Genomic DNA, 24,492 nt, shown 5'->3' with positions numbered 1-24,492 from the left:
GGTGATCAAAGAGGACAGTGATCCTCTTGCACGGCTGCGTGGATGCGCTCGTGGCAAACACCCCCTCCCCTTCCCCTCTTTCGCTGATGCCTGCTGCTACACTCAGATGCACATGTAGGCTACAGAGTATCTCATCTGTCAAATGCATGATTGCAGAACACAGCATCAACTCTTTTCCTTTCAAACTACCATGAGCTGCTTTGATCAGCTTTTACCTTTTGCGAGACAGACATACAGGAATGTTGTCTGTGAGCTTGTGCTGATGCACAACTAATTTGTTTTTTTAGGTTTCAGACATCATATTATAAGGATATGCATACTGAAAGAAGAAAGAAGATTAAGAAGAAAAAAATGGCAAAAATGTGTTACAGTAAAAACTGCAGTGTGTACTGCAAAGAGCCTGAAACTGTAGGAGATGTTTTCATTCCTTTTTTTTTCCAGAATATTGGGGTTATTGGGTCACAGTTGTCTCTATTTGTCAGTATCAGTCCATGAGTGCAAACACTGAGATACTACCTATTTTTATGTCTAGTTTCAGCTTTAAGAAATTCAAAAAAAACATTTTAGGGCTAAGGCTTTTTTTTTTTTTCGTTCTCTAATATTTTAGAAATAATTGCCCAGTATTTAAATAGCTTAAAATGTGGTGGTCAAGGTGACCATTTTCTTGGAAAGCTTTGCTTTTCAGATTACTTGTTTGCCAAAATTGCCTAAAGCATGTTCAACTAACCCTCTACCTGGACCCACCAGGAATCAAGCTCTGCACAGCTGTTTAGGTGGATTATGTATACATGCTTCTGGCACCCAGGGTCTATGCGGTGGGCATTTGGCTGCAGAGACCTGGGGACAAACCATGGCTGAGTCCCAGAGGTATGCACCCCCGCCCCTTTGCCGTACAGTAGCAAGAGTTTGATCGAGCACTAGTCTGGCAGAGTGTATAGGCCTTTTATTGACACACTGGAGATGGGCAGTTCTCTAAAAGTCCTAGTCAGCAGATTGCTGTGCTGCAAAAAAATGTGCAGGTCTACCACGATGACATTTATTTAAGCTATCATTGGCTGTGGTTGAGGTAGTCAAATGTTGATATAGACATTTGGGTATTTTTAAAGCAAAAACAATAATCTGTCGTGCAAGTGAGCGTGCTGTAAAGGAGAGTTGGGTTTATACGCCAAAGAGCTGATGAGAGCCAAGATCAGGGACATATAAGTAAGGTTTGAGAAGCATTTTTTCAGTTATTTGGGGGGTTTTTTGTCCTTGAAAAACTGATAATGACCCTCTGCACCGTTTGACATGCACTGTTTGACGATTGTTGATTTATTTCGATTCGCAGTCTGCGAAGCACATATGACTCTTTCCTCCTCCATTTAGACTTTGCAGATTTATTTTTATGTAAGTTGATAAAAAGAAAAGGAAAAAAAGATGACACTCGCCATGTTCAAAGTGCAAGCCCTCATCTGAGCTATTAGGACCCCAGCTGGTCATCCAATTTATGCCTGATGGGAGCAGATCACACAATATTTTTTTTTCCTGTTTGAGTCATGAAAATCACAGACACAAGAGTGTTCCTATAAATTTGTTAAATTTAAATTTCATGTTAAAAGGGAAGAGGGAAAAAAGGACCAGGACAAAGTGAGATCTCTGCAACTTCTCAGCCATTCATGCTCTGCTTGTTCTGCCTCTTATGGTTTTCTGCGTATTTTCTTTTTTTGTTGTTTCTTTTCTACAGAGGAAGGATTGAACCATGAATGCAAGCTCTGCAGTCAGTCATTCGACTCACCAGCGAAGCTTCAATGCCACCTGATTGAGCACAGCTTTGAGGGCATGGGTGGAACCTTCAAGTGCCCGGTCTGCTTTACAGGTGCGTATTGTGCATGTGTTTGTGTGCATGCAAGCGTGTGTGTATCGTGCAGTATCAGCCCAGTGAACACATGGAAAGATTATAAAGTAAGAGTTTTTTTATGTTAACTTTTCTAACACATTTACATTTTCAACAAAGCTTCTTTGCATGTTTTTTCTTTTTCACTTTGAAGGCAAATGGGTTCTAAATGAGTTGGGAAAGGTCAATCAAGCAGGCCAGCTAAAGCTAAGAGCAGTTTGCTGCATGTGGATTTTTATTTAGTCAAATTGCCTCCAAATCAAGGCCAAAGAAGTGTCATGAGGTGAGAGGGGGAGAAAGAAAGAGAGCAGGGGGGAAGGCAGTGTGAGCTGAGGGGAGATGGGGGATTGAGGAGTGGGGAAAGAAAAGGAGATGTGCTAATTGTGGATGGCAGTGGTGCTGATAGCTGTAATGATCTCATCTGTCTCTGTGCGTGGAGGTGGAAGGACCGGACTCCTCCTGAGAGGATAGCGCCCTCCTTCAGTGTCAACAGGGTTAACTATCTCTATAATGAAATCTGCAAAGTCGTTAACTTCAGCTCTTCACTCTTTCTCCCATCTCAGCTCTTTACTCTTCCTAACACTTTTTTGGTCCTCAGCTCATTTCCCCCTCTTGTGCTTCCTGTAACCCCCCATCCACCCATTGCACAAAAACTAATTTGTCTCTCCTTCACTTGTTACATCAATTAACATCATTAGTTCACATTTTGCGCGTTGCTCAAAGTTGTTTTCACATCTTTTTTTTTTTTAACTCCAGATCCCCCTCACATCGCCGCTCCTTCTTCATTTTCCTTCTTTCTCTCCACTCCCCTCCCTCTAGTCTGCTCCACTTCTCTCATTGCTGTTTTGGCCTTATCTCTCTTTTAGGAGAGGCCTATTGATATTTCCCCACCCCAAACTCCCCCCCCCCCCCCCTCCACCCCTCACAGGGGTCTGGGCATTTAATATACAGAGCATGCCTCCTTCATCTGAGCCTTCATTTTCCACCGCCGGCTTTGACAGACAGGTCCCCCCTCTCCCTCTGCGTCCATATCGATCACGGCGCATGAGAGAGAGGGATGCTGGGAGGGAGAGGGGAGGAGGGAGAGACAGAGTACACCCTCAGGACAGCGGTCGCAGTGCAGACAGGCAGATGGGCGAAGGCCTATGGTAGCGGGGAAGGAAGGCTGTGGAGAGTATGGGATGAACTGAAAGGCCTCCCTCTGTTGGGGATGCAGGGGACAGGCAGACTGAAGTCAGAGCACTTGGAGAAAAAGGAGCAGTTGAGAATTGGCTAAACAGCTGTCCTTGAATCTATTTCTTCAAGCTGAGCTTGACATAAAGTAAAGAAAATACACTTGTTTAACACCCTAACATAACTTCACTTACAGTATATTGTCAGATAATATGCACTAAGTTCGTTTTTGTATGTGCTTCATTTCATGGACTTTTTTGGATTTTTTATCACTGCACAGAATAGTAGAAAAAGTGAATTACAACTTTTCATTAATAGCAACATACATATTAAGTTAAGATTCCAGTAAATTTAAGCAGCAAAAAATAAAATAATGTTTTCTATATATTTCTTTGTGTTTTACTGACACTTAATGGAAACCATAGAAGCCATTTAACTTTTGCACTTTAGTACTTTTGTTGCACTGTTGAGGCAGTAATGATGTAAAAATTTGTTTTCTACTAAAAAGTACCACACAAAGTACTTTAAAGTAAATAAAAAGTACTTCAGTGTTATCAGAAAAATGTAGTACAAAAATTTGAAAAAAGGTAAAAAAAAAAAACCAAAAAAACAGCTATTATGTACATTTATGAATGAGTTGTTATACATATGTTGCAACATACTTGTCCAAAGTAGAGCTAATTTTAACTGATAGTTTAAGGTCCACTAGTGCATTAACATATAACAAGATTATCCGGTGATTCATACATAAAGTTGTAATATACAGATATCAAATGATAATGGTAAATGAAACGGTTATATTCACATCAAACACTTTAAAACAATACTTAAGTGTATTACCAAATAGACTTAAGTACTTTTTACTTCTGGTCATTAAAACTGTTTTGTTTTCAGTGACTGCTTTCTAAAATCAACCATTTTTGTTTGCACCATTTCAAATCCATATTTGCATATTAAAAGGATTCCCATTTTAGGTATAATGATTCGGAACATGAAAGCAAAACTTTGATCAAACTAGGTGGTGGAGGTAGTAGTTGCTGGGTTATTGAGTCCGCTTGATTAACAAGGTTACTCTTTGTTTAAAAGATCATCCCCCCGTGATGCCCATGTTTTAGTTTGATCTACCCCCATGCGACCTGAAAAACGCAACGGGAGGTAGAGAATGAATGTCATTCTTTGACACACCTGATTACTCTCAATCCACACCAACGGGAATGGCGAGAGGACAAAAAAAGCCTAGCACAAAACAGACCGGAGCAGAAGTATGGAGCAGGGGGAAAGTAAGTTGTCGATGGTGGATGAGGAGAGACAAAATAGAGGAGAAAAGGAGACAAAACTTAGAGGAAACTGAGAAGGTTGCAACTGGCAAGTTTGGATGTGAGATGAAAGGAGGGAAGTGGAGGAGGAAAAGAGAACTGTGTAGGGGAGGGAGGGTAAATGGAGAGAGGTCCATAAGCCCCTGGATGATGAGAGAGAGGCTGACTCTCCCAGGACAGATTTGACAGGTTTCAGAAGTGGGGGAGCCTGCAGCTAGAAGTGTCTGCCTGCACCCTTAGGAGCAGTAGTGAGGGCTGGTGTGGAAATTGTGATTGGGAATATGTGCTTAAGACAAACAAAACAGAAGAAAGTGTGCCTGATGAAAGTCCTGTGTATGTGTGTGTGCGCGTGTGTGTCTGTACGTGTGTGTATACATATACACTTTTCTTTTACTTATGTCACAGCGTGAAGTAGAAACTTAAAAAACTAGAGAAGGCGCTGCTTTAGAATCCACACGAGTCTGACAACTACAGTAGTTTAATTAGTTTTTTTGTGTTTAGTTGCTGCGCATGTTTGCGCTGGTGCTTGATGTTAGAATTATGACATCTTACCAGCAAAAACAAATAAGACACACGGGCTTAGCCTTTTCCCGAAATTTCGCAGTTATCGGCTCCATATCAACTCGCGCGGCCGACTTATTTGTGTTGCCTCGAAACTCTCGTATCGGCCTCTGCATTGTGAACCCTTGGATTAAGCAGGAACCAGTACGTGTAGGCTAGATGAATAAATAAATGAAAAAGGAGAAAGGGGGGGGGGGGAGGATAAACTTATTTTTCCTCTCTGCACAAACAGCTTAGTATTGGTGCAGTGCAGCCTGCAGAGAGCACCACCCTGCCAAAATAAAGATGAGCTGGGGCCTGTAGTAAAGGAGACGTCTGCCATGGGCGGCCCCTGAGATCTAATCAGAGGGCTTAATATCCCCCACAGCGAGGAGACCTTGGCCCCTCAGCCCCCTCAGCCCTGACACCCCTGACGCCCAACCCGGCTCAGCGCTCTGTTCAGCTCTGCTCTGCTCTGCTCCGGCTCCACAGCCAACAAACTCCACAAAGTTCTCTCTTTCCCACTCTCGCTCCCTCGCTCATACTCAGCAGGGAGAGACACAATGGGCAGCCACTGATCCTGTTTGGATGTGGTTTTGGATTATTTCTTCCTTGTTTTTCTATGTCCTCATTTTAACCCTCTAGGAAGATATGCCTGTGTTCCTCCTCTAAATGGGCAATGCAATGGCATATTTTATATCTGACTCATGCTGCCAAATGCCAATGCAATGTCCCCCCATTGCCCATTTCAGCTTATCCCTTTATTACACGTTGCATGCTAATTTGAAAAACAACGACGAAGACAAAGGACTCCAAATTTGAACCCTGCTGTTAATTAAATGTTTACCACAGTAAATATTAGTGATCGCTGATTCTTGCAATCATCTTTAGTAAACATAAATACAGACGGAGCCTTTAAAAATGTCAAAACAGACGTATATAAATTAGCAGAAAAGTATTTATTGGACTTACACTGGCATTAAAACATTTTAGGCCCCCGGTGCTTTAAATCAACTGTCACTTGCCACTTGTGTGTAAGTGACTGCCAAGCTATAAATTGATAAATGCGCTGCTGATTAAATGTAACTCTTACTGGAAGTGGACCAGAGATGCATGTAAATAGCAAGAAACAGCTAACTTGACATCTCAGTTGTGTTTGGCCCTATTGTACAGTATTTGAAGGCCCCCCAAGTCTCAAATCCATTTTTATTTTTGCTGTATTGACTTTTTCCTCCTCTAGCCAAAGACATAATGAAGGCTTCCTGCAGCTGCTGTGACCTGTTTCTGTACAGTATATGCAGACAAAACACAGCTAAAGAAATAGGCTATTGTTTATCAGCACATTATTTTTCCTTTCCAAGCTGTGAATTCCCCACAAAGAAAATTGTCATCGTTTTTGGAGCATAACAGAGGCACAAATGTGCATGATAGCCGAGGCCTTAACCTTGAGCGGTAATATTTTGTAACCCGACTGTAAAAGCAGCCATGTAGCCGCAGTTATGTTTATCCTCATATCGCCGCAGCCATTAGTTTCAGAAATGGACCATGGAGTTGTTTGTCAATTAGAGGAGGTTTGTTCATTTCTGGTTTAACATGCTGCCGTGTTCCAGAGACAGCTGTCACCCAGGCATTAGCAGTCGGAAGGCATCACAGCACTGCGTCTGCTTTGGATCTAAACTTTTATTTCCCAGGTCAGGCGTGTGACATTCGATGCGTCTCAAGTCTATATGACTCAGTAATTAATAACCCGACTCTCACGTGAGCTCAAACTGGGACACGCTGAAGTTGCGGGGCCTCGCCAAGGGGGTTGCAGCAACCTCCCCAAAGCAATCGCCAGCAGACACCTCACCTTTTGTGGCTTTGCTCCCCCACCCCTCTTTCTCCTTGTGGCTCTCAGTGCATGCATTAGAAGAAAAGTTATTTCGAGCTGTAAGAAATTCAAATGAAGCCCCCACATGCTAACTTTTCCAGAGCATCCAGACCTTTGAGATTAGACAGCCATCCTTAAAGCACAAGGGTCTGGGATAACAAACGGCATGTTTGAAGTGCTCCTTAGAGGATCCAGACACACACACACACACGTGCCAGACACATACACTCAAGAGGCACACAGTTGCGTCCCCCTTGGCGTCTCAGCGTGGACTGTGGCTTAATTAAAGCACAAATGTATGGTATATGTTTTAAGTACCAGCAAGTTGTGTGTTTCCATGATGGTGAATGTAGTCTGCATGAATAAATAGCGCAACACCATGAATATTTATATTGTCAATATAATTAGCGATGTAGACTAATGGAGGCCATGTTTTGCACTTGAAGCCATGCCAATTTTTGCGGTTGTTTATTTTCCGGCTTGTTGTCCCCACAGTAGCGCTAAATAAAGAGCATCGTTATTCTCAAAACATTATGCATCCGCTAGCTGTGGCGCCATGCGTATGACCACTGCAGTTTTACTTTTAACACCTAAATTGTTCTCTGTTGTCTTGGGGGGCTCATAGCACATGCATTTGTTTGTGATTAACTTATTTTTCTTGCCATTTGACATAGTCTGCTTTTGATTTTTATTCGGGCTAAAGCACTCAGGATGTTGCCTCGATGGAGGCAGCACCTTTCTTTAATTTAGCCCCATCAATAATAACAAGAATCAGGAAAAAAAAAAGTCTTAATCTTGCAGCGTGTAAAATGTATGCTAATATTTATCAATTTCTTCTCTACCCTTTGACCCCCTACCTTCTCGTGTATGTGAGCAGTGTTTGTCCAGGCCAATAAGCTCCAGCAGCACATCTTCTCTGCCCACGGACAGGAGGATAAGATCTATGACTGCTCACAGTGCCCGCAGAAGTTCTTCTTCCAGACAGAGTTACAGGTGAGCCTTGGGCCTGGGGGAGCTGAAGGGGCCTCTAGCAGAAACTGTGACTGCTAATCACACATGACAGCTTAACAAACACTAAACACTGCTCACAGCACTCTGGTTATCCCCCTCCATCCCGGCTGGGATGAGAGACTCAGAAGGAATTATTTCAGTCCGTTTCCAAAACTCATTTGTGATGTGCAGATATGATTTGATTTGCTTATTAGACCAGCAGAGCACTAAAATATCTGGAATTAGAGGATTAGTGGAATGTTCGTTTTTGAAGAGGTAATTACATACGGTGCAGAGGCAAAAACACAGTTGAGTCAATATGCCTGCATCTCCCCTTCTAATCACAAAGGAGGCCTCGTGGCTAAATATGAGCTTTGTCCTCTGGGAGACCGTATCTGCCCTTCAACAAAGTTAGTAGTTGGACTTATGAACTCGCAATGTTAGAGAGATAATCCATTTTCTAGCAATCTTTTTCCATGGTCCTTGGAGAACCTGAAAAAATGAAACAAACCTTATTATATTATTTCACTGTGGAGGTGCTTTCAAGCAGCTCTGTTTTGTTTGGGGGATTCTTTATCATACACATGGCACACTTCTCATATCCACATTTTTTTCTCTTACCTTTTTGAAACTAAATCATTAAAATATGAGCAGTCTTAAAAGAACACCGTGTTCAGCGTAATCACTTAAAGTATTTTAATTCACCTTAAAGTGCTAAGAGAAACCAGTAGCCCCTGACCATATCCTCTATGTGCATCTATTTGAAACTTGGATTAGCTGCACCATGTATTAGCCGGGTAGCTGGTGGAAATATCCAGGGCTCGGCTGGCGATTGATCGGCAATGATTTTCATATTGAGATTCAGGTTGTAAACGCAGAGGTGTGTGTCTGCCAGGAGGAAGGTGAATGCGATCATTATCTGCTGGTCATTTGAGCATACAAACATGAATAAAACAAGGCCTGATCCACTGACATGCAACTCCACTGCAGAGAAGATTATTTAACAAGGCTCGCACTCCACCAAACTGCCAATGTGGAAGCCTTTCATTCACTTCAAGCTCTGCTATTTATCACATTTTCATCTCTCATTGGTACAAATGTTCTCTATATAGCGAGGGTTGTAGCAGGTACCTGTAAACAATCTCAAATAACCTGGGGATGTTTTCCTACTTTTTTTTTCTTTTTTTTTTGTCTGACATTTTTTGGAATGAAGTGATCTCCACCTCCCGGAGGTGATGTTTCATGCATGATTATATTGTTTTACTCTGTGTGAAGAGACAAGAGCAGAACATGAAAGACCTATGGCACTCTCTTGTGAAACAGAGGGTTATGAAAGGAGAGCAGGAACGAGCTTGGGGGATAAGACGATCATTATGCTCAACATGTGCCATGCTCTCAAGGCAGTCCCATGTGTCTGCATGCTCACAGTCTCAAACATATACGGAGCACATATAGATACAAATATGTGCGCTGCTTTCTTATGCAAAAACAGCGACTTTTTTGTATACATGCCACTGCCAGCTCGTATCTTCAAGCTATTTTTTCACATTTTTATATTAGCATGCTAAAAATCGATTCAGTAAATGTTGGATTTGCTGCATCGCCCAGTTAAAACCTTACAAAGAGTGCAGGTTGGAGGCTTGTTTTTTAGTTGCTGTTTGTTTGCGGTTGCCATTTCCCATGCATCACACTTCAAAATGTCTCACTGACACAGGGCAGTCGTTTGTCAGTCTGTCAGAAGTGGAGCTGTCTTCCAGCCGCGAGAGCTCTCTCTCTTCGCCGGGTCTTGAGTTTGGAGTTTCTCCCTATTTCTCCCTGACACTCTGGCCCACTCACCGGCTGCCTGGGCTCCTCATCTCTCACAGTAGTCGGAGGGGTCAAAGGGCCGGTGCAAGCTGGGAGAAGGAGCGGCGAGAGGGAGAGCTGCCACGGCAGGTAAAGGGAAGCAGGAAAGATATTTTATTAATTTGCTGCTGAGATCCTGAAACAGACCAAAGGCTGTGACAGGTATCCAGCGCACCACTCCACATCATCCCCCCACCACCTCCCCCTGTGAACTCTACCCTGCAAGGGGCTAGCCAATTTTCGCCAGCCTGTCGAGATGGATGATGGGAGAGCATCCGTCTAATCAGCCCTCCTAGGACCCCCCGCCCAGCCACCCCCCTCAGACCGACCAGATTGACTGACTCCTGGGCCTGTGTGCCCCAGAATCCATATTCCAATGGAGAATAATCTCTCTTTCTCTTCTTCACCTTCCCTCCATTTCTCAATTTCTCTCACAAAAATAAGCTGTGAGACGCATAGACCATCCTTCCCTTCGAAGATCTCCGGAGGACTCCCCTCTACCATCACAAACTCACACAGCCTGCACCCTGCGCATCCCTTTCCCTCAAATATGGAGCAGTCTAGATATTTCATGAAGTGCTGATAGGGAGGGCAAGGAGGCTGGCTGTGCACTGCTCTCTCTGACCCTCAACTTCTGCCCACCCTTGAGCAACAAACAGACATAGCTTCACTTCAGAATACACTCCCACCAAAATAAAATCCACTGTCTTCCCGTTGCTAGCATCCCCGTTTGAGACAAAAAAAATGTCCCTGGGTTCTAATAAAGGCCATATTGCAATGTGAAACTTCATAATGAACTTCCTTTCCCCTTCATGTTGCCGTCGGATACAGTAGCTTTTCACATTGCAGAAAGAACAGAGCCACTGACAATGCTGCTAGGCTGGATTAATTAGCCAGATTCATTAACTGATGGATGCGCAGTATTAGCCACAGCTTAAATCTGACATTTCTCCGAGTGCAGTTCATTTGTGAAGAAACGCACAAGTTCAGCTCTCGTACCACAGTATACTGGAGGGCTGCAATCATAGGATTCTCTCCCAATGATCTCAATTTCTCCAAAGACAAGACAATGAGGCTGAAGTTACACAACAGTCAAGATGACATTTTCTGCGTGAGACTCCCTTGTTCCTTTTAAGCTGGGGTTGTCTCTGCTCCTTCCATCCTCCAGTTTCATTATCATTCCTTGGAAGTGACATGAGATTTTAAGTCATGTGTTAAGTCGCGCCGTGATCGACGGAGGAGTGGAAGGACTGGGATGCTGCATGACTTCTCCCTCTCTCCTCAGACGCCCGCAGGACACATACCTTAATTGGAGTGTCTTTTAAAAGGATTCCTTCAAAGACAATTCAAAGCTCCCTGGCCTTAATGAGTGCTGAAAGTGACAAGAGCACATCTGCATCATGTTCTACTTCCCCACACAAATGAGATTCTCCTCTCCCCGTGTGATACCCATTATTGCCAAGCTGTGTCCAATTCTGCTGTTTTAATTAAGCATATTTATAGGCTTTGCGGTCACCAGGTCATTGTAAACAGCTATGTATGTCATAACATGTGTCCAGGATAGAAAATAGGGAGAAAAAGTGGACTGATGGACACCGGGTGAGAAGAAGGGGGTAGCTGTATTAGATGGAAATAATTGTTGCCAAAGAAATCAGCGCAGTGTATGCTTTGCGCATTACAATGCAGCAAATGTCTGGAGTTGATTCTCTGAGTGATGGATCTTTAAAAAAAAAAAAAAAGCAAAAACAATATTTTTGGTTTTTATTTCCCTCCTTCCTTTTCATGAAGCATTCTTCAGTCTGAAGCACAGAGACCCAATTCCCCAGAAGTTATTCTTTCTTTCTTTTTTTTTTGCCTCATGAATTTTAAAATATGCCCCGAAAAAATGCCCTAACTGCCCCGAGTCCCAAACGTGCGGCAAAAAAAAAAGCAAAGCTTCATGTGTTTGTCCCTAAGTGGTGCTCAAACACCAAATTTTCTCTGAATATCTTGATCTGCCAAGTGTGACAGCTCTTCACGCTTTTGGAAGTTGCATATATATTTATATATATTTCCTTTCATATGACAACTTGTTTTCTTCTTCATCACCCCAGGTGCTCCGCATCCTGTCACCATTTCAAAAAAAGTTGCACTACAAAATAAAAGAACAAGGAATTAGGAAGAAAGTAACGGTGGCTTTTGTGAGGTGCCATCATTAATATTTTAGCGTATTTGTAATTACACTGTACACACACGGCTCGGCTCCGCACTGTAAACGGGGACATAAACACTCTTAGACGACTCGTGATGAATCACTGGTGTTCTAGTTTTGTAGGTGGATCAGAATTAGACAGCATGACAGACCTAATGATCCTAGGAGGATATTCTTTTTCTTGGTGCAAGAGTATGTTTGTGTGTATACATCTGCGTGCGTGCTGTATGTATTTGTCGTTGTCTCCATCTCTCCCAGGGTCTGATATGTGCATGCAAACACAATGTCTGGAGGGAGACATGACAAAAACTCCCAGAAGCCTTTGAGCCACTCTTTTTTTTCCTTTTTCCTCTGTTGCACCACTGGGGAAAGTTAAATCCAAACAAAAGAGGAGACGCTTGGTGTACTGTGCTAGAATCCATCACCGGATCTCTCCCTCAAACATGTCTCCTTTACTTTTCTTAGTTGACTTTTTCCAGCAACTTTGATAAAATACCATTTCAAGCGCTTCCCAGGAAACTCACTACAGGTTTAATTTACTCTCCGTGGTGATCTGATTTTTCAAGTGTCTGTTATGCTGTTGATGTTAACAAAATGCAACAGAGGCCAAAATAAACAGCATTAGAACAATTATTCCCCCCTCGAATTTCATATTCGCACATCATAACAGCCAAGTAATTTGACTCTTCAGCTCTGGAAAAGCAGGCTGAATGGCACCAATTGTGGGTCAATTAAAAGTTTATTTTGCGATCCGCTCCTCTATTTTGGCGAGGAAAACAGGGGAGCGCAGCTCGACTGTCGCCTTCGTGTGAAAGCGTGGAAGTGCAAGAGAAAATATAGTCCTCAAATAAATCGCTGCATTTGTGAAGTGGCATATCTACTGCAGCGGCGCTGGAGAGGTGGGGGGGGCGCTCTGTAGTATCCCTAGTCAAAGTCTGTCCCTGACTGAAGTGGTTAAATGTGAAAGTAATTGTGTTTTGTTTCTGGGACTGACATGTGGAACCCCATGGACCCCATCTCCCTCCTAGTGACAGGCAGAGATCCTCCCCCCTCGCTCTGTCTAATTAGAGGATGTAGCCCAGGGCTCATGTCCCAGGAAGACCCATCCCCCTCCCAAGATGGCTCCCCTAAGAAAGCCCTTAATTGGGTTCTTTAGTCATAGTCTTCATTTTGGCTGGAAAGGCATCTGTGTGTTGCTATCACCTCAGAATACAGTTTGTATCGCTCTCTTGTGTTTTTTTTTCGTTCTCTCTTTTTCTGCCTCTTGCTGGCCCTCTTTCTATTGCTTTTCCTCTCTCCCCTCTCCCCGTCTCCCACTCTCTCCTCACTTAATGAGGCCCCATAATAACACAGCAGTTGTGCAGTTGTTTTGCTACCTCAGTCAAACAGCGGGATCACTGCATAGTGTGTTTCTAGTACCATTCACTTGTCTACTTAGACAGGGTAATGAGTATCATTTGGAGCTACAAAGCACCAGCTCACAAAAAAGGGTGGTCAGTCATCTCCAGTTACACCTCAGAAGTATTTGGTTGGGGTAGTTAGACATCTAATCAAAGCTTTTTTTTGAACATTATGGATTTATTATATATTTTTACAACTGTTCGGTGTGGAAATGACTCACGTGGAAGACGCTGAAATCCATTGCTGTTGTCAACTCCACCCTAGCGTTTTGCTGTTACTGTATGACTATGACTCCCCGGGCACCTCACTTCAAACAAGGCAGTCTGTTACCAAGGAGACCAGGCCGGTTGTGGCATAACAGTGTTTGGGGTCAACCCTCCCTACGGCCTGATAAGTGATGACTGTGGAGAATGCCAACCGCTGTATTATTTATTTATTTGATTGTGTTCTTCATTGGCTAAACTAGCCAGCAGTAAGCCTGGCCTCAGGTCAAAGCAGGAAGGGATTACTCCCTCAGTGGACTGGTCAACAGCAGAGAATGCACAAAGGGAGGACTGAGTCAATACTGGGCCGAGTTCAGCACACCATTAAAGATCAAGAAGGAATGCAACGCTCCTGTCTATCCCCACGGTAGTTTTGAACAGCGAGAAAACATTTTACGCGGCAGCAAAGCGTGAATTGCAACCGCAAAAATCGCCCGAGAAACAGAGCAGCCATTACTGATCGAAGGCCGCTGTACATCTTTTGGTCGTTACGCAAACATAAATGAGCCTAAATAACCAAGTGATTAAATTCCTTCAAGTCAGTCTACAATGTGGAGGCTGCAGAAACGAATGCAGGTTCTTTGTTTTAGTATCGTTTGGTGACATTCTCTCTTATGCCTTAATTAAATTCCTGAGTGATGACTACGGGTATGCGTAGGTCTCAGTGGTTTTGTGCGCCGTCCCTGTGCTCCAGATGTGGCTATGCAGACTTACTGCATGCCAGGCATGTGATGTAAAGGCAGAGGCTTTCATTCGGAGCTTCGGGAGGGCGGTGTTTATAGTTTTGATTAGCTTTTTAAATATTTCATCATAGATAAATAAAATAAGGCACTTGGGTTGCAGGTGTTAAATGGATGTGCTGAACTCTTGAAATAAACAGTTTCTTTAATCTGATCTTTAATCTCCACTGTAAGTAAGTTTGATTTATGGATTACTGTCACACCAGCATCTCCAATCATGTAAAGAAATGTTCTAACTCCAAGACTCTAACTCTATTTTATTTCTTTTTATTAGAGCTTCCTTTACTCAAAATCATAAGTGAGTAACATTATCATACTGTTTTCTAGCTGCATTTCTTCCTACCTTTGTATGGATTACTAATATAGTAATTATGCTGCTAGTGTAAATGTGACTTTATCATAAACTTCTTAAGATTGTAGCTTATAGCAGCAGTTAAGCCATTTAATTACAGGTCAGTTACATTTTCAGCACTTGTTTTTTGAGGGTGGCATAATGCGACAGATTTTGGTCTATTCACTAGTCAGCGCTGCACAATGCTTTATTTGTTTAAGGAGCCTTAAATAGGCCATAGCTTATAAAGTCATTATTGTTCGCTCAGCTCTCTAACCACTCAATAAAGCCCGGGTTTAATGTTACATGCCGGATAACACCAGGTAGAAGAGCAGATACAATGTACTTAACATGTGCTCAGCAGGTATTAACATTATGCTAATCAAACATTGTTAGCTTTGTGATTAAGCTTTACATCCTCTCTCTGTGATGTTGGGCAATCTGAAGATTGTCTTTAATACGGCAAGATCAGATGAAAGGGAGAACGTGTCTGCTAGTCCACTGGCCTTCCTCTGCAGAGCTGATGTAAGAGATGCACCTCTGTTGCCTCACTGGAGACCGGGTGCTATCGATGGAGACCAGAGCAATGGGGAACGACATAAAGAATGATTAGTTAATAAATCAGCTCCCTAGCCTGCTTGCTCTTTCCCGGTCTCCTCTCTTCCCCAATCGTTCCCCATTTTTTTCCCTCGCTCTCTCCTTCTTTGCAGCCGCGTTAAATTCCTAAGACATGTTGCACCTGTTTGCATGGGTACACAAGACCCCTGCCGGGTGTTCTCCCTTCTCTTCTACTACCCCTGAGGGCGTTGCAGTAGGGTGATGTAATAAGATGAAAGTGGTGGTTTAACGGTGGTGGGGAGTCGGTGAGAGAACGGGAGAGGAGGAAGAGGCTCGCTCCGAGCCAGTGCAGCCAGTGCTCATAAGGGAGAAGCGGGTGCGCATTATTGATCAGTGCAAAATTTAATTTAGTGGAGAATTGACTGCTATGGTTTACCTGAACACTGCTGGTAACTGGGCCCTGCAGCAGGCCTGTGTGGCCAGCAGGTGGTTGAAAGGATCGAGGAGGAGATTAAGGGTTGGATATAAGGGAAGGAAATGGATGATAAGGGGAATGGCAGAGTTTCAGGGGGAATAGGATGGCATTGAAGGAGGGAGTTAAGATGAGAGCTAAAAGGCTTAATGGAGGGCATCTAATCCTAAATTGCAGTGATTCTAGTGTGACACCATTAGTGACATCCTCCTTCCTAGGGCAGTGGACATTTTGGTCATTTTGATGTGAATAATGCGATTTTCTATGTAACGTGACATTTGTTGAAGCGCACCGTGGGTATTTTACTTATCCAACACTTGCGCCGAGGCACTCGAAGAACTTGACAAGGATGAAGACGGGAAAGTGAATTTTCACCCTCCCTCCCTTTTACCACCTTCCGCACTCGTACACAGAACAGTTTATAGCTACTCTGCAGAGTTCAGTATCCACAGAGATAAAGGTATCAGTTTCATTTTCTTTTAATGTTTTTTTTATTCCTCCCTCCCTCTTTTCCTCTATTTCCCTTTAGTCTGCATGGCTGCCACAGCCACTGAAGTCGTTTAACACCGTCCTTGAGAAAGCCCTCAGTGAGAAAACTCCTGGCATGTTTAAGGAAAAGGTAGAATGCAGTGTGTGTCAGACAGAGCTGGGACATGCAGAGGGGGGAGCCATTCCCCAGAGGGGTTATTTTCCCCTCTAATAGCTGTTACGAGCCCTACATTATATCCAAGGAGCTACATTCCTTTGGGGTCCACAGACACACACACACACACACACACCTAGACGCACTGGCACACTCACACAAAGGCATGCACACTCAGTTGAGCACAAATTTTCTCTCTGTGTTTCTCTCTCTTTCACATACACACACACACACACTCAGTTCTAGCCGCTTTGCTCTCCCCGTGTCAATATCCTGCCATTTGAAGTCACGTACTGCAGGGGCTTCTGGGAGTCGCTGAGGAGCCAGGCTGACGGGTAATGGGCCGCATTCATTAATAAGGTTGCCGTGCTCCTGTCCCTCCTCAGCAACGCCAAGGATGTCTTCACCGGGGGGTAGGGGGTTGGTGGAGTGTGAGGAGGGGGAGGAGGTGAGGTGAGGAGAAAGAGAGAGAGAGAGAGAGAGAGCATCCCATGGGGAGTCTCCTCCCAGACTCACTTAAAGGAGCTTTATTTCAGCAAGAGAGGAAAGATGGAAGCAGAGGAGCTGTCCGGAGCCGCCTCTCTTTAAAAAAGGGAGCGCAGGGCCCAGGTGAGCTACACTAACCCGTACAGGGGTCACAATCCTGTTCCCCGTCAAACAGCTTATTACCCCACCTGTCGGGAAGTAATCGTCCTAGCTGAAAGGAAAGCTGTCGAGGCGTTTAAATGCTTTATATGGAGGCAGCCGAAAGGGTAAAGAGGGAAGGAATGAATGCAAGGGGGCTAATAGTCGTTCCCTACTGCTGCCCGAGGGATTCTGCACCACTGAAGGTGACTGCTTTGGTAAACCTTCAGTCTGAGGTTGTGCTACTCATTTTCGGTTGTATTTGAAAGGCTAGTTAAGCAGTAAAAGTAGTGTAATTTCACATACTTTGATTACTCATTTCCGTGCCTATGTGTAGGGTAAAATGTATGTGTGTACCGAGTGTGCGGCGGACGTGTGTATTTGTGCATGCATGCGTAGTGATGTCTCTGTGACAGGTGTGTCTAGTCCATGCCAGTTTAGAGAGTCCAAGGCTGTGTTTTAAACAGAGCACAGCAAGTGGGGCATGTAGTTTGCATTAAAGGGATTAGCAGTCACTTCAAAAGATGACCTGGATTCAGCCCACCAGGGACACCAGTTACACACCCCCTGGTCCACACTCCCTTTAAAGAACCTGGCACAGCTGCCCCACTACAACCACTCTCGACGGTCTGTGTGTGTGCTTGCATAATTTTGGAAGATACAGCACAACAGTGCGATATTGTCAGCTTGTTATCCTGTCATAGTGAATTGTGCACAGTTAGAGACTTACAGAAGTGTGGAGGATCAAATCTTCTGAGGCCTTATCTGCGTGTGAAGTATTCCTTTTTTGGGGGTACATTTACAGCATGCTTAATGCACGTAAGCAGCGGACAGACAGAACTCCAAGGATGATATTCCATCGGGTCTGTCAGTGTGTTGTTATGGATTCGCTTTTGATTGGACAGGCAGGGTGGGATGTTATCGGTCAGTGGTCTTGTGTGTCTGTGATAGGCTGAGATTTAACTGTGGTATGGGCCCAAAGCTGAATACTATTGATCCACAGACCGATTTGACTTCCTTGCAAGTTAATTAGAAGGGAATGACGATGATATTCAAACATTGAGACGACCACACGGCAGTGCTCATGTCTGGATCATCAAATTTAAACAGAACTGTAAGCTTTGAGAACATCTACAGCCATATAAGGAGGTTTTGTTATGTCTTTTTAATGAAGGGGAAGGATTTTTTTTTAATTTCTGTTTTTGCGGTGTATGCGATCATAATGTTTTCCCTCTTTCTTTTTGTGTCCTTGCAGAACCACACGTTGACTCAGCACAGCAGCTAACATGGCAAAGCTCAGCGCCGTGGCCGAGAACAAGGATCACATGACGCACAGAATTATGCCCGACCGCCAATTACCGTCAGTGCAGTTTCCCACTGACTGTCTTGCACTGAAATTTTCAGTTACACCACAAGAAACGATGCCAGAGCAAGAAAAAAGAAAAGCAAAGCAAAGAAAATAAAAGAAGGAGGGGGGGAGAACAAAAAAGAAACCTCTCAGTAGGCCTACTTTACTAACCATTATTTCAGAAATAAAGAAAAAGCCAACTTGTTTGTACATAGACTTCTTCATGTGTTGCTTAACTACAGCTATATTGCAATCTTATACAGTATTTGCCGATGTACAGTTCAAAATGTTTGTCCAAAAAAAAAAATGAGAGACAGAGAAGAGGGAGGGAGGGAAAGAAAAAAAAGATTCATTACATTGTCAGTCAGACCAGATGGGACTGAAGGAGAAACAGGGTGCCACTGAGAGCATAGGAAACTGTAGGAACTGGTGAGTGTTGTCAGGAAGACTCTTTTCATCAGTGCCACTCCTACTGCGCAGTACGTCACTCTGTATCCTGACATGGTCAATCATTATTGGGTGAAAAAAAAAAAAAGCTCGATTCACCAGCGTAGGCTGAAACCTTGTCTGTGTGTTCGTCCTAATATGGCTGCCAGAGGACCAGCTGTGAACTGTGGTGCGACTAATCTCCACTGCCTGCGCTGGAGTTCAGACGAGAGGTGAAAAGGAAAAAAAATAAATTAAAAAATCATCCCAGAGAACAGAAAAAACAGGACAGAGGACAAGATGCTGATATATGCAAACGCAGTGACACAGATTTGGAAAAGGCTAGTTCCTTCTGCTGGCTCATGAACAGAGGCGTGAAACTCCCATGTGGCTCTCAGAGCGTGGGGAAATCTCCAGCCCACTGATTCAACCTGTACATTTCTGTTATTAATGTTTACTGCTTGTTCAAGCCTGGAGATTACTGGAATATTTTTTTTTTGTTTATGTTTTGTTATCTCTACTTGTTCTCTTTTTTTTCACAATGGGGGAAGTAAATCCAGTTGAATTTGGGATCATGAACGCTGAACACAATTTCGGTCTGTCTCGGGGATTTACCGTGGTTGCAAAACTCCATCCCTGGCTCTCCTGGAGAGTGCCCAAGTACTTTTTCTTGTTGTTGTGTTTTTATTTTGTTTTTTTCTTTAACTTTTTTTTCTGCAGTGTCCCATTGCTCTCTGCTCAAGCTGGAAGCCACTGTGGCATCATACACAACTTTAATCCATTCTGTTATGTAAATGTTTTGCATTCATTGAACCTGAGATGCACTTTTGTATGAAACTTTAATGTTTTGACATTTTGATCGAGAATTGTTCGTACGCAGTTTACAGGAAATCACCATCTCCTGCGGCAAAAAGACAGTTATCTCCGATGTTATTAAAATGTATTGTACAAATATGGAGTTCTGTATTTGGCAGACCTCATTTTTTTGTGTTGCACATGTGATGGAAATATTAAAAACTGTATGAGGAAATGGACTCCATGTCCCTCCATCTTAACAGTCTGTATGTTAATGTGTTGGTGTGTGCGTGTGTGTGTGTGTGTGTGTGTGAGTGTGTGTGTGTGTGTGTGTGTGTGTGTGAGTGAGCGAGAACACAATTAACCCATCAGACGAGACCTATGACAGCATAAACAGGATCATCATCAGATGCTTACACCGCTTTTTTTTTTTTTCATTGTATCAAATTGCATCCTATTTTTTCTCCCTCCCTCGTGGCTCACACTAACGAACATCTGAGCATCTTAAGGGAGGTCTGTGTTATTAATGACTCCATTACCCATCACCCTGTGCGGTCCCATTCTACACACCCTTGCGCTGGGTCTATTTAGGGAGCCTCCAGCACTCCGGGGGACAGAGGAAAAGATTCTTCTGCCTTTGCCGAATGGGACAAAACCCGCGCAACAACATCTGTCTGTCTCAGTAGATGATTCATCAGCGGTGACACACGAGCAGCATAACATTTGTTGAAGCTTTCAGTTTTGTTTTGAAAAGGCTCAGCGCTGCAGCTCAAAGCACTTTAACTGTGGTGAGTAACAAGACTGAAAAGTGATGGTTCATTTGAAATAAACAGTGGATACGGCTTTCGAGTTATACTGTATCTAAAAACACTGCATACTTAACTGTGTTATAAGAACAATGGGAGGAAAAAAACACGCTTATATGTTATTTTGATCCATTAAGACCAGAATATATATTAAAAAGCAAGGATGCGATCCCTTTGGATTGGGATTTAAGCTAATTTGTGCCATGATCACAATCACAAGATCTGAGAATTTTATCAAACATCTGTATAATTCAGCTTTTCCTAAACATGCACAACATGAAATGCACATTAGGTTTTACAACATTAACATATTGGAGATTGTGGACAGGGCCTCACACAATGACTGACTTTCACAATGAAGATGCAACCCCTCATCCTAATCGAAAGTGGTACATCCCGGCATTAACTGTCATACCAAATGCAAGCTGGGCATCCATTAAACAACTTTGCTAGCATCTCCCTGTGCCAGGCACTTTTAATAAGCTTCAAGGGCATTTGAACAGGTCCAAAACTTTGCTTTGCCAGAGATGGACTGGCCCACATCATCCATTACATTAAATTGGGTGGCGGCCTCCAGCTCATATTTATGATTTAATTAAATTCACTTGTGAGGCGTATCAGAACCACTGCGGCCTCCCTTTTAACGCCAGCCTAAGCAGCAAAACGTACACACGTACACACACACGCGCAGCTACACACGAGTGCATACACACGCGTTGTGTTTTTGACACTCGCCCAAGTGTGTGAGACTTTGTGGGCGCTTTGGCAGGGGGGTTCTCATGGGTTCATTTAAAGCAATATAATTACACAGCCCCCAAGTATTCTTCCATCAGAAAGCAGCAGAATGGATGACTTGTTCAGAGATAACTTAGCCTGGCTGATCCTCTGCGGTGTCATCGTACCGAACATAACCTCAATGCAAGTGGCACTCAATGCTGCTCAGAGCCTGGCCGGTCCTTAGTGGAACTGGGCAATCGGGCCAGATGTTTGGGAGTCGCTGAAATGGCATTGTTCTTGTCCGGGATGTGTGAAATGGGATTTCTTTTTTGGCGTTGTCGTTTTTGATTTTGATTTTTGTTTTGTTTTCCTGTTCTATTCGACAGCCACACACCCTTAGTCCTCTGGAGTAAAAGTGTCAGCCTGTGTAAGGACTATATTAAAGAATTAAGAGAGCTTACTGAGGCTGTGCAATGTGCTGCACTCCAGGAAGCTCAAAATGTGTCATTTCTCTCCCTGTATGGACAAACCCACACAAATCTAAGTATGCATTCAGTGCTCGTCCCTTGTGTTCCAGTGTCCTTGCTATTGCTCTTCTTTGGTGCAAAATTTAGTTTGGTGAAAACTCCACATTGTTAGGCTGCACATTCCTCCCACTGAAGGAGACCTCAGAGACCTCTTATGGCATTCAATATGTGCGCCCAAGCGTGAGATCCAGATCCATTTGGCCGGGAGATCCGCTGGGAGTGTCTGAGGTAACCCAATCTCTCACACCGGCACTTCACATCCAGAGAGCCATCTTTTCACTTCAGAACTGTGTCAGCAAAATGGACGCCTCAACCTCAGCATGTAGCTCTGCCAGGGTGTTTTTGGACAGAGCGCCACGACCTCTGTTATTGTTTGAGCATTTCCTGTGTAATCTTGTGAACACCCTGTTTCTATTTATTTGAAATGCCACGAAAGTAATGAGAAAAGGAAAATAAACAACAGAAATTATATGTTGTCTTCCTCAGAGTGAAGTTACTTTAAAGACTTTTCTTCAGCAAATGTTTGAATGGAAAAAGAGCTTCATCAGGCATAATTAAGGGCCACAATTGAAATTTCCAAGCTATTTTTCCTGTCCTGGGTCACAGGGGACTTTAGTCTCTCCCAGCAGAAAAAGCGGGACGCAAAGTTTGTCACGCAGGAAATGCGTGTATAGACAAACAAATGCACTCACACTCTTTCCTCCTCTGTAGCCCCTTCTAATGATCCCCCTGCTTCCTGTACAGGGAGAAGTGAAGGTGAGTATCCCCCTCCAGTCATCTCCTTTTGCCTCACCAAGACAGACACCTGAAATAGACAAGGCACTAGATGGGCTAGGATTTTCAAAAATGTATTAAACGCCAAGCAATAAAAAATAGACCAGGCGGGGTCAGATTTACTGCAACTCTCCAGGCTCTAAAGCCAGTGTGGCTGGTGTGATGATATGAGGACAAGAGAAGAGTCTAACAAAAGGAGGGGAAAGGGAAAGAAACTATCAATAATGCAGGGTACACTGTATACAGCTGACAGTAAAAATGGAAAAGACACTGCCTAACAGAGAGGAGGGATGAGTCCATTGTATGTAAGTGCCAGAACACATCATTGGTCAAATTATTCAGTTTTGGGGGATTTTTTTTCTTTGTTTGTTTTTTGCAACCAGTTCAAATGGTCCACTTTTATGGAATAGCGTGCAGCAATGTCAGCAAAAATATCTGCACTTCTTAACATGTTTTTAACATTTTTTAATGAGCAGGACTATTTGCAGTTTGGGTTTATTTAATGAACACATGGCGCAAATACTGGTGTGTGTGTGCATAAAGTAAATGTGCAGAAGGAGAATGTAGAGCAATATGTATTTATTGTTTTTAAAAAGGATCATCTTTATTTTTTGCTTTATTTTTGTTGAATTTTAGCTAAACACATTGCTTCATATTTTCTACCCATTTTGCTCTTGTTTGCTTGTTTGTAAGAATAATGGCCTCAATCCTCCAGTGTTCCACACTTTTTCTATCTCTTCTTCTTCTCTTTCTTCTTATTTTGTCTCTATCCCTATTCACACACACACACACACACACACACACACACACACACACCCCACCCCCTTCACATTGGAGCATCCCGTTCATTCCCTTCCCGTCTTTTCATCATTTATTCTCACCCTCTCTCACCCATGTCAGTCTTCCTGGCTGTTCGTCTTCCACCACTCCTCCTCTTGCTTTGCATCTTTTGTATTGTAAACAGCTCACATAAGCATGACAAGGTCTCCGCTCGTGTTCCCTGTGCCTCCCTTCTCTGTTCTCCCAGCTATTTGTTATTGTCTCCTCGCTATCGTGCGTGTTTGTCTCTATCACGCGTTCTTTATTCTGTTTTTTTCCTCTGCGTCAGAAAAGCAAAAGTTAATTAAATATGGAACGAGATGGAGCAGCATCTCTTTAAACCATCATGTCATTAAAATGGCATCCCTGAGAGATCAGCTTAAAAGGAGTTGGAGAACAATGTCTTCTCAGTCAGATATTTATGGGCCTGGTTATGTAAACATGCTCCCTTTATTCACTATGTATATTTCATGTAATTATCACTTTTTGTAGCTCTTTTCCCCTGAGATTCATACAGGCAAGAAGTTACTGGGGAATGTCATTAGAAGAGACTATTGTTACAGCGCTGCTATGATACCGCACAGAAAGAAAAAAAAGCTGCATTCGGCATCCTGGTGAAACTTTTATCTATATTTGACTTCATCATATTAAAAAAATCATCAGTGTCTTGTTAAAATATATTTGCAGCTCATGGCCTATTCACACAGTTACCCATATTTAACAACACACAAAAAAAAGCACAGCGAGTAATGCATTCAACAGTATTTTTGCTCCTTCCAGCAGCATTTGATCTAGATACCAGGAACATCCACTGATGATTTACAGGTTTACAAAAAAAAAACTTGATGCCTCTTATTTAGACCGCCCATGCATTCATCTGTTAGACAAGCTAAAGATCTGGAGTGAACTAGATTCCTTCAGCAGCAGAGGCCAGCGACTGGTGCTTGAAGGCCTGGGTGCCAGCTGATGGAAGCCGCTAATTAAGAGGGCTGGAGAGCCAGTGGGGCGCCTTATGAAACAGGGGCACCTGGGTTTCACATGAGGGGGGCGGGTATCCATCACTACTCATCTGTGTTGCACAGCAAAGATGATAGTCGGCTCCAGCACCGTGCCACGTAGCACGCTTCTTTCACTCAAGCCTAATGTCAAAATACAGCTCTCGCAACGACCTCCTCTGCCCTCTCGCAGCTTGTTTGCCATCACAGAGGGAGGTGTTATTGCATAGCATGATGAAATTGCACGTGTCGAGATGCATTTCATTCGAGCCAAATGGACTTAAATGCAGATGCAAAAAGAAACAGCCGCGTATAGACACATAATAGAAAATGAAGCGTGCACACACTCAAACATCTATACTCCCACATGCATAACTTAATGCCCCTCTCCTTTCCATTGTTCAGTGAGTCTTCTTAGCTGCAGGGTCAAAATGTCTCCAAGTAATCTAACTAGC

The 24,492-nt window shown here is 43.3% G+C and overlaps 1 protein-coding gene across 5 annotated transcripts in view; it reads left to right on the top strand.

Annotated features, from left to right (window-relative positions):
* Window positions 1-18,946, top strand: part of LOC134617028 (zinc finger protein 521-like) — an 88,137-nt gene extending 69,191 nt beyond the window's left edge. For all 5 annotated transcript variants that reach the window (XM_063462179.2, XM_063462178.2, XM_063462176.2 and 2 more), the window contains 3 exons: window positions 1,724-1,855; window positions 7,650-7,765; window positions 18,086-18,946. In XM_063462179.2, coding sequence (XP_063318249.1) covers window positions 1,724-1,855; window positions 7,650-7,765; window positions 18,086-18,115 — 278 coding nt within the window. In that variant the 3' untranslated portion in view covers window positions 18,116-18,946. The remainder of the gene's footprint in view (window positions 1-1,723; window positions 1,856-7,649; window positions 7,766-18,085) is intronic.
* The last annotated feature ends 5,546 nt before the right edge of the window (window positions 18,947-24,492 follow it).

The sequence above is a fragment of the Pelmatolapia mariae genome, linkage group LG18 (assembly GCF_036321145.2).
Source record: "Pelmatolapia mariae isolate MD_Pm_ZW linkage group LG18, Pm_UMD_F_2, whole genome shotgun sequence".
In the NCBI taxonomy this organism is placed as follows: Eukaryota; Metazoa; Chordata; class Actinopteri; order Cichliformes; family Cichlidae; genus Pelmatolapia; species Pelmatolapia mariae.
The sequence above is the reverse complement of the archived record's forward strand: the minus strand, read 5'-3'. Positions and strand labels throughout refer to the sequence as shown.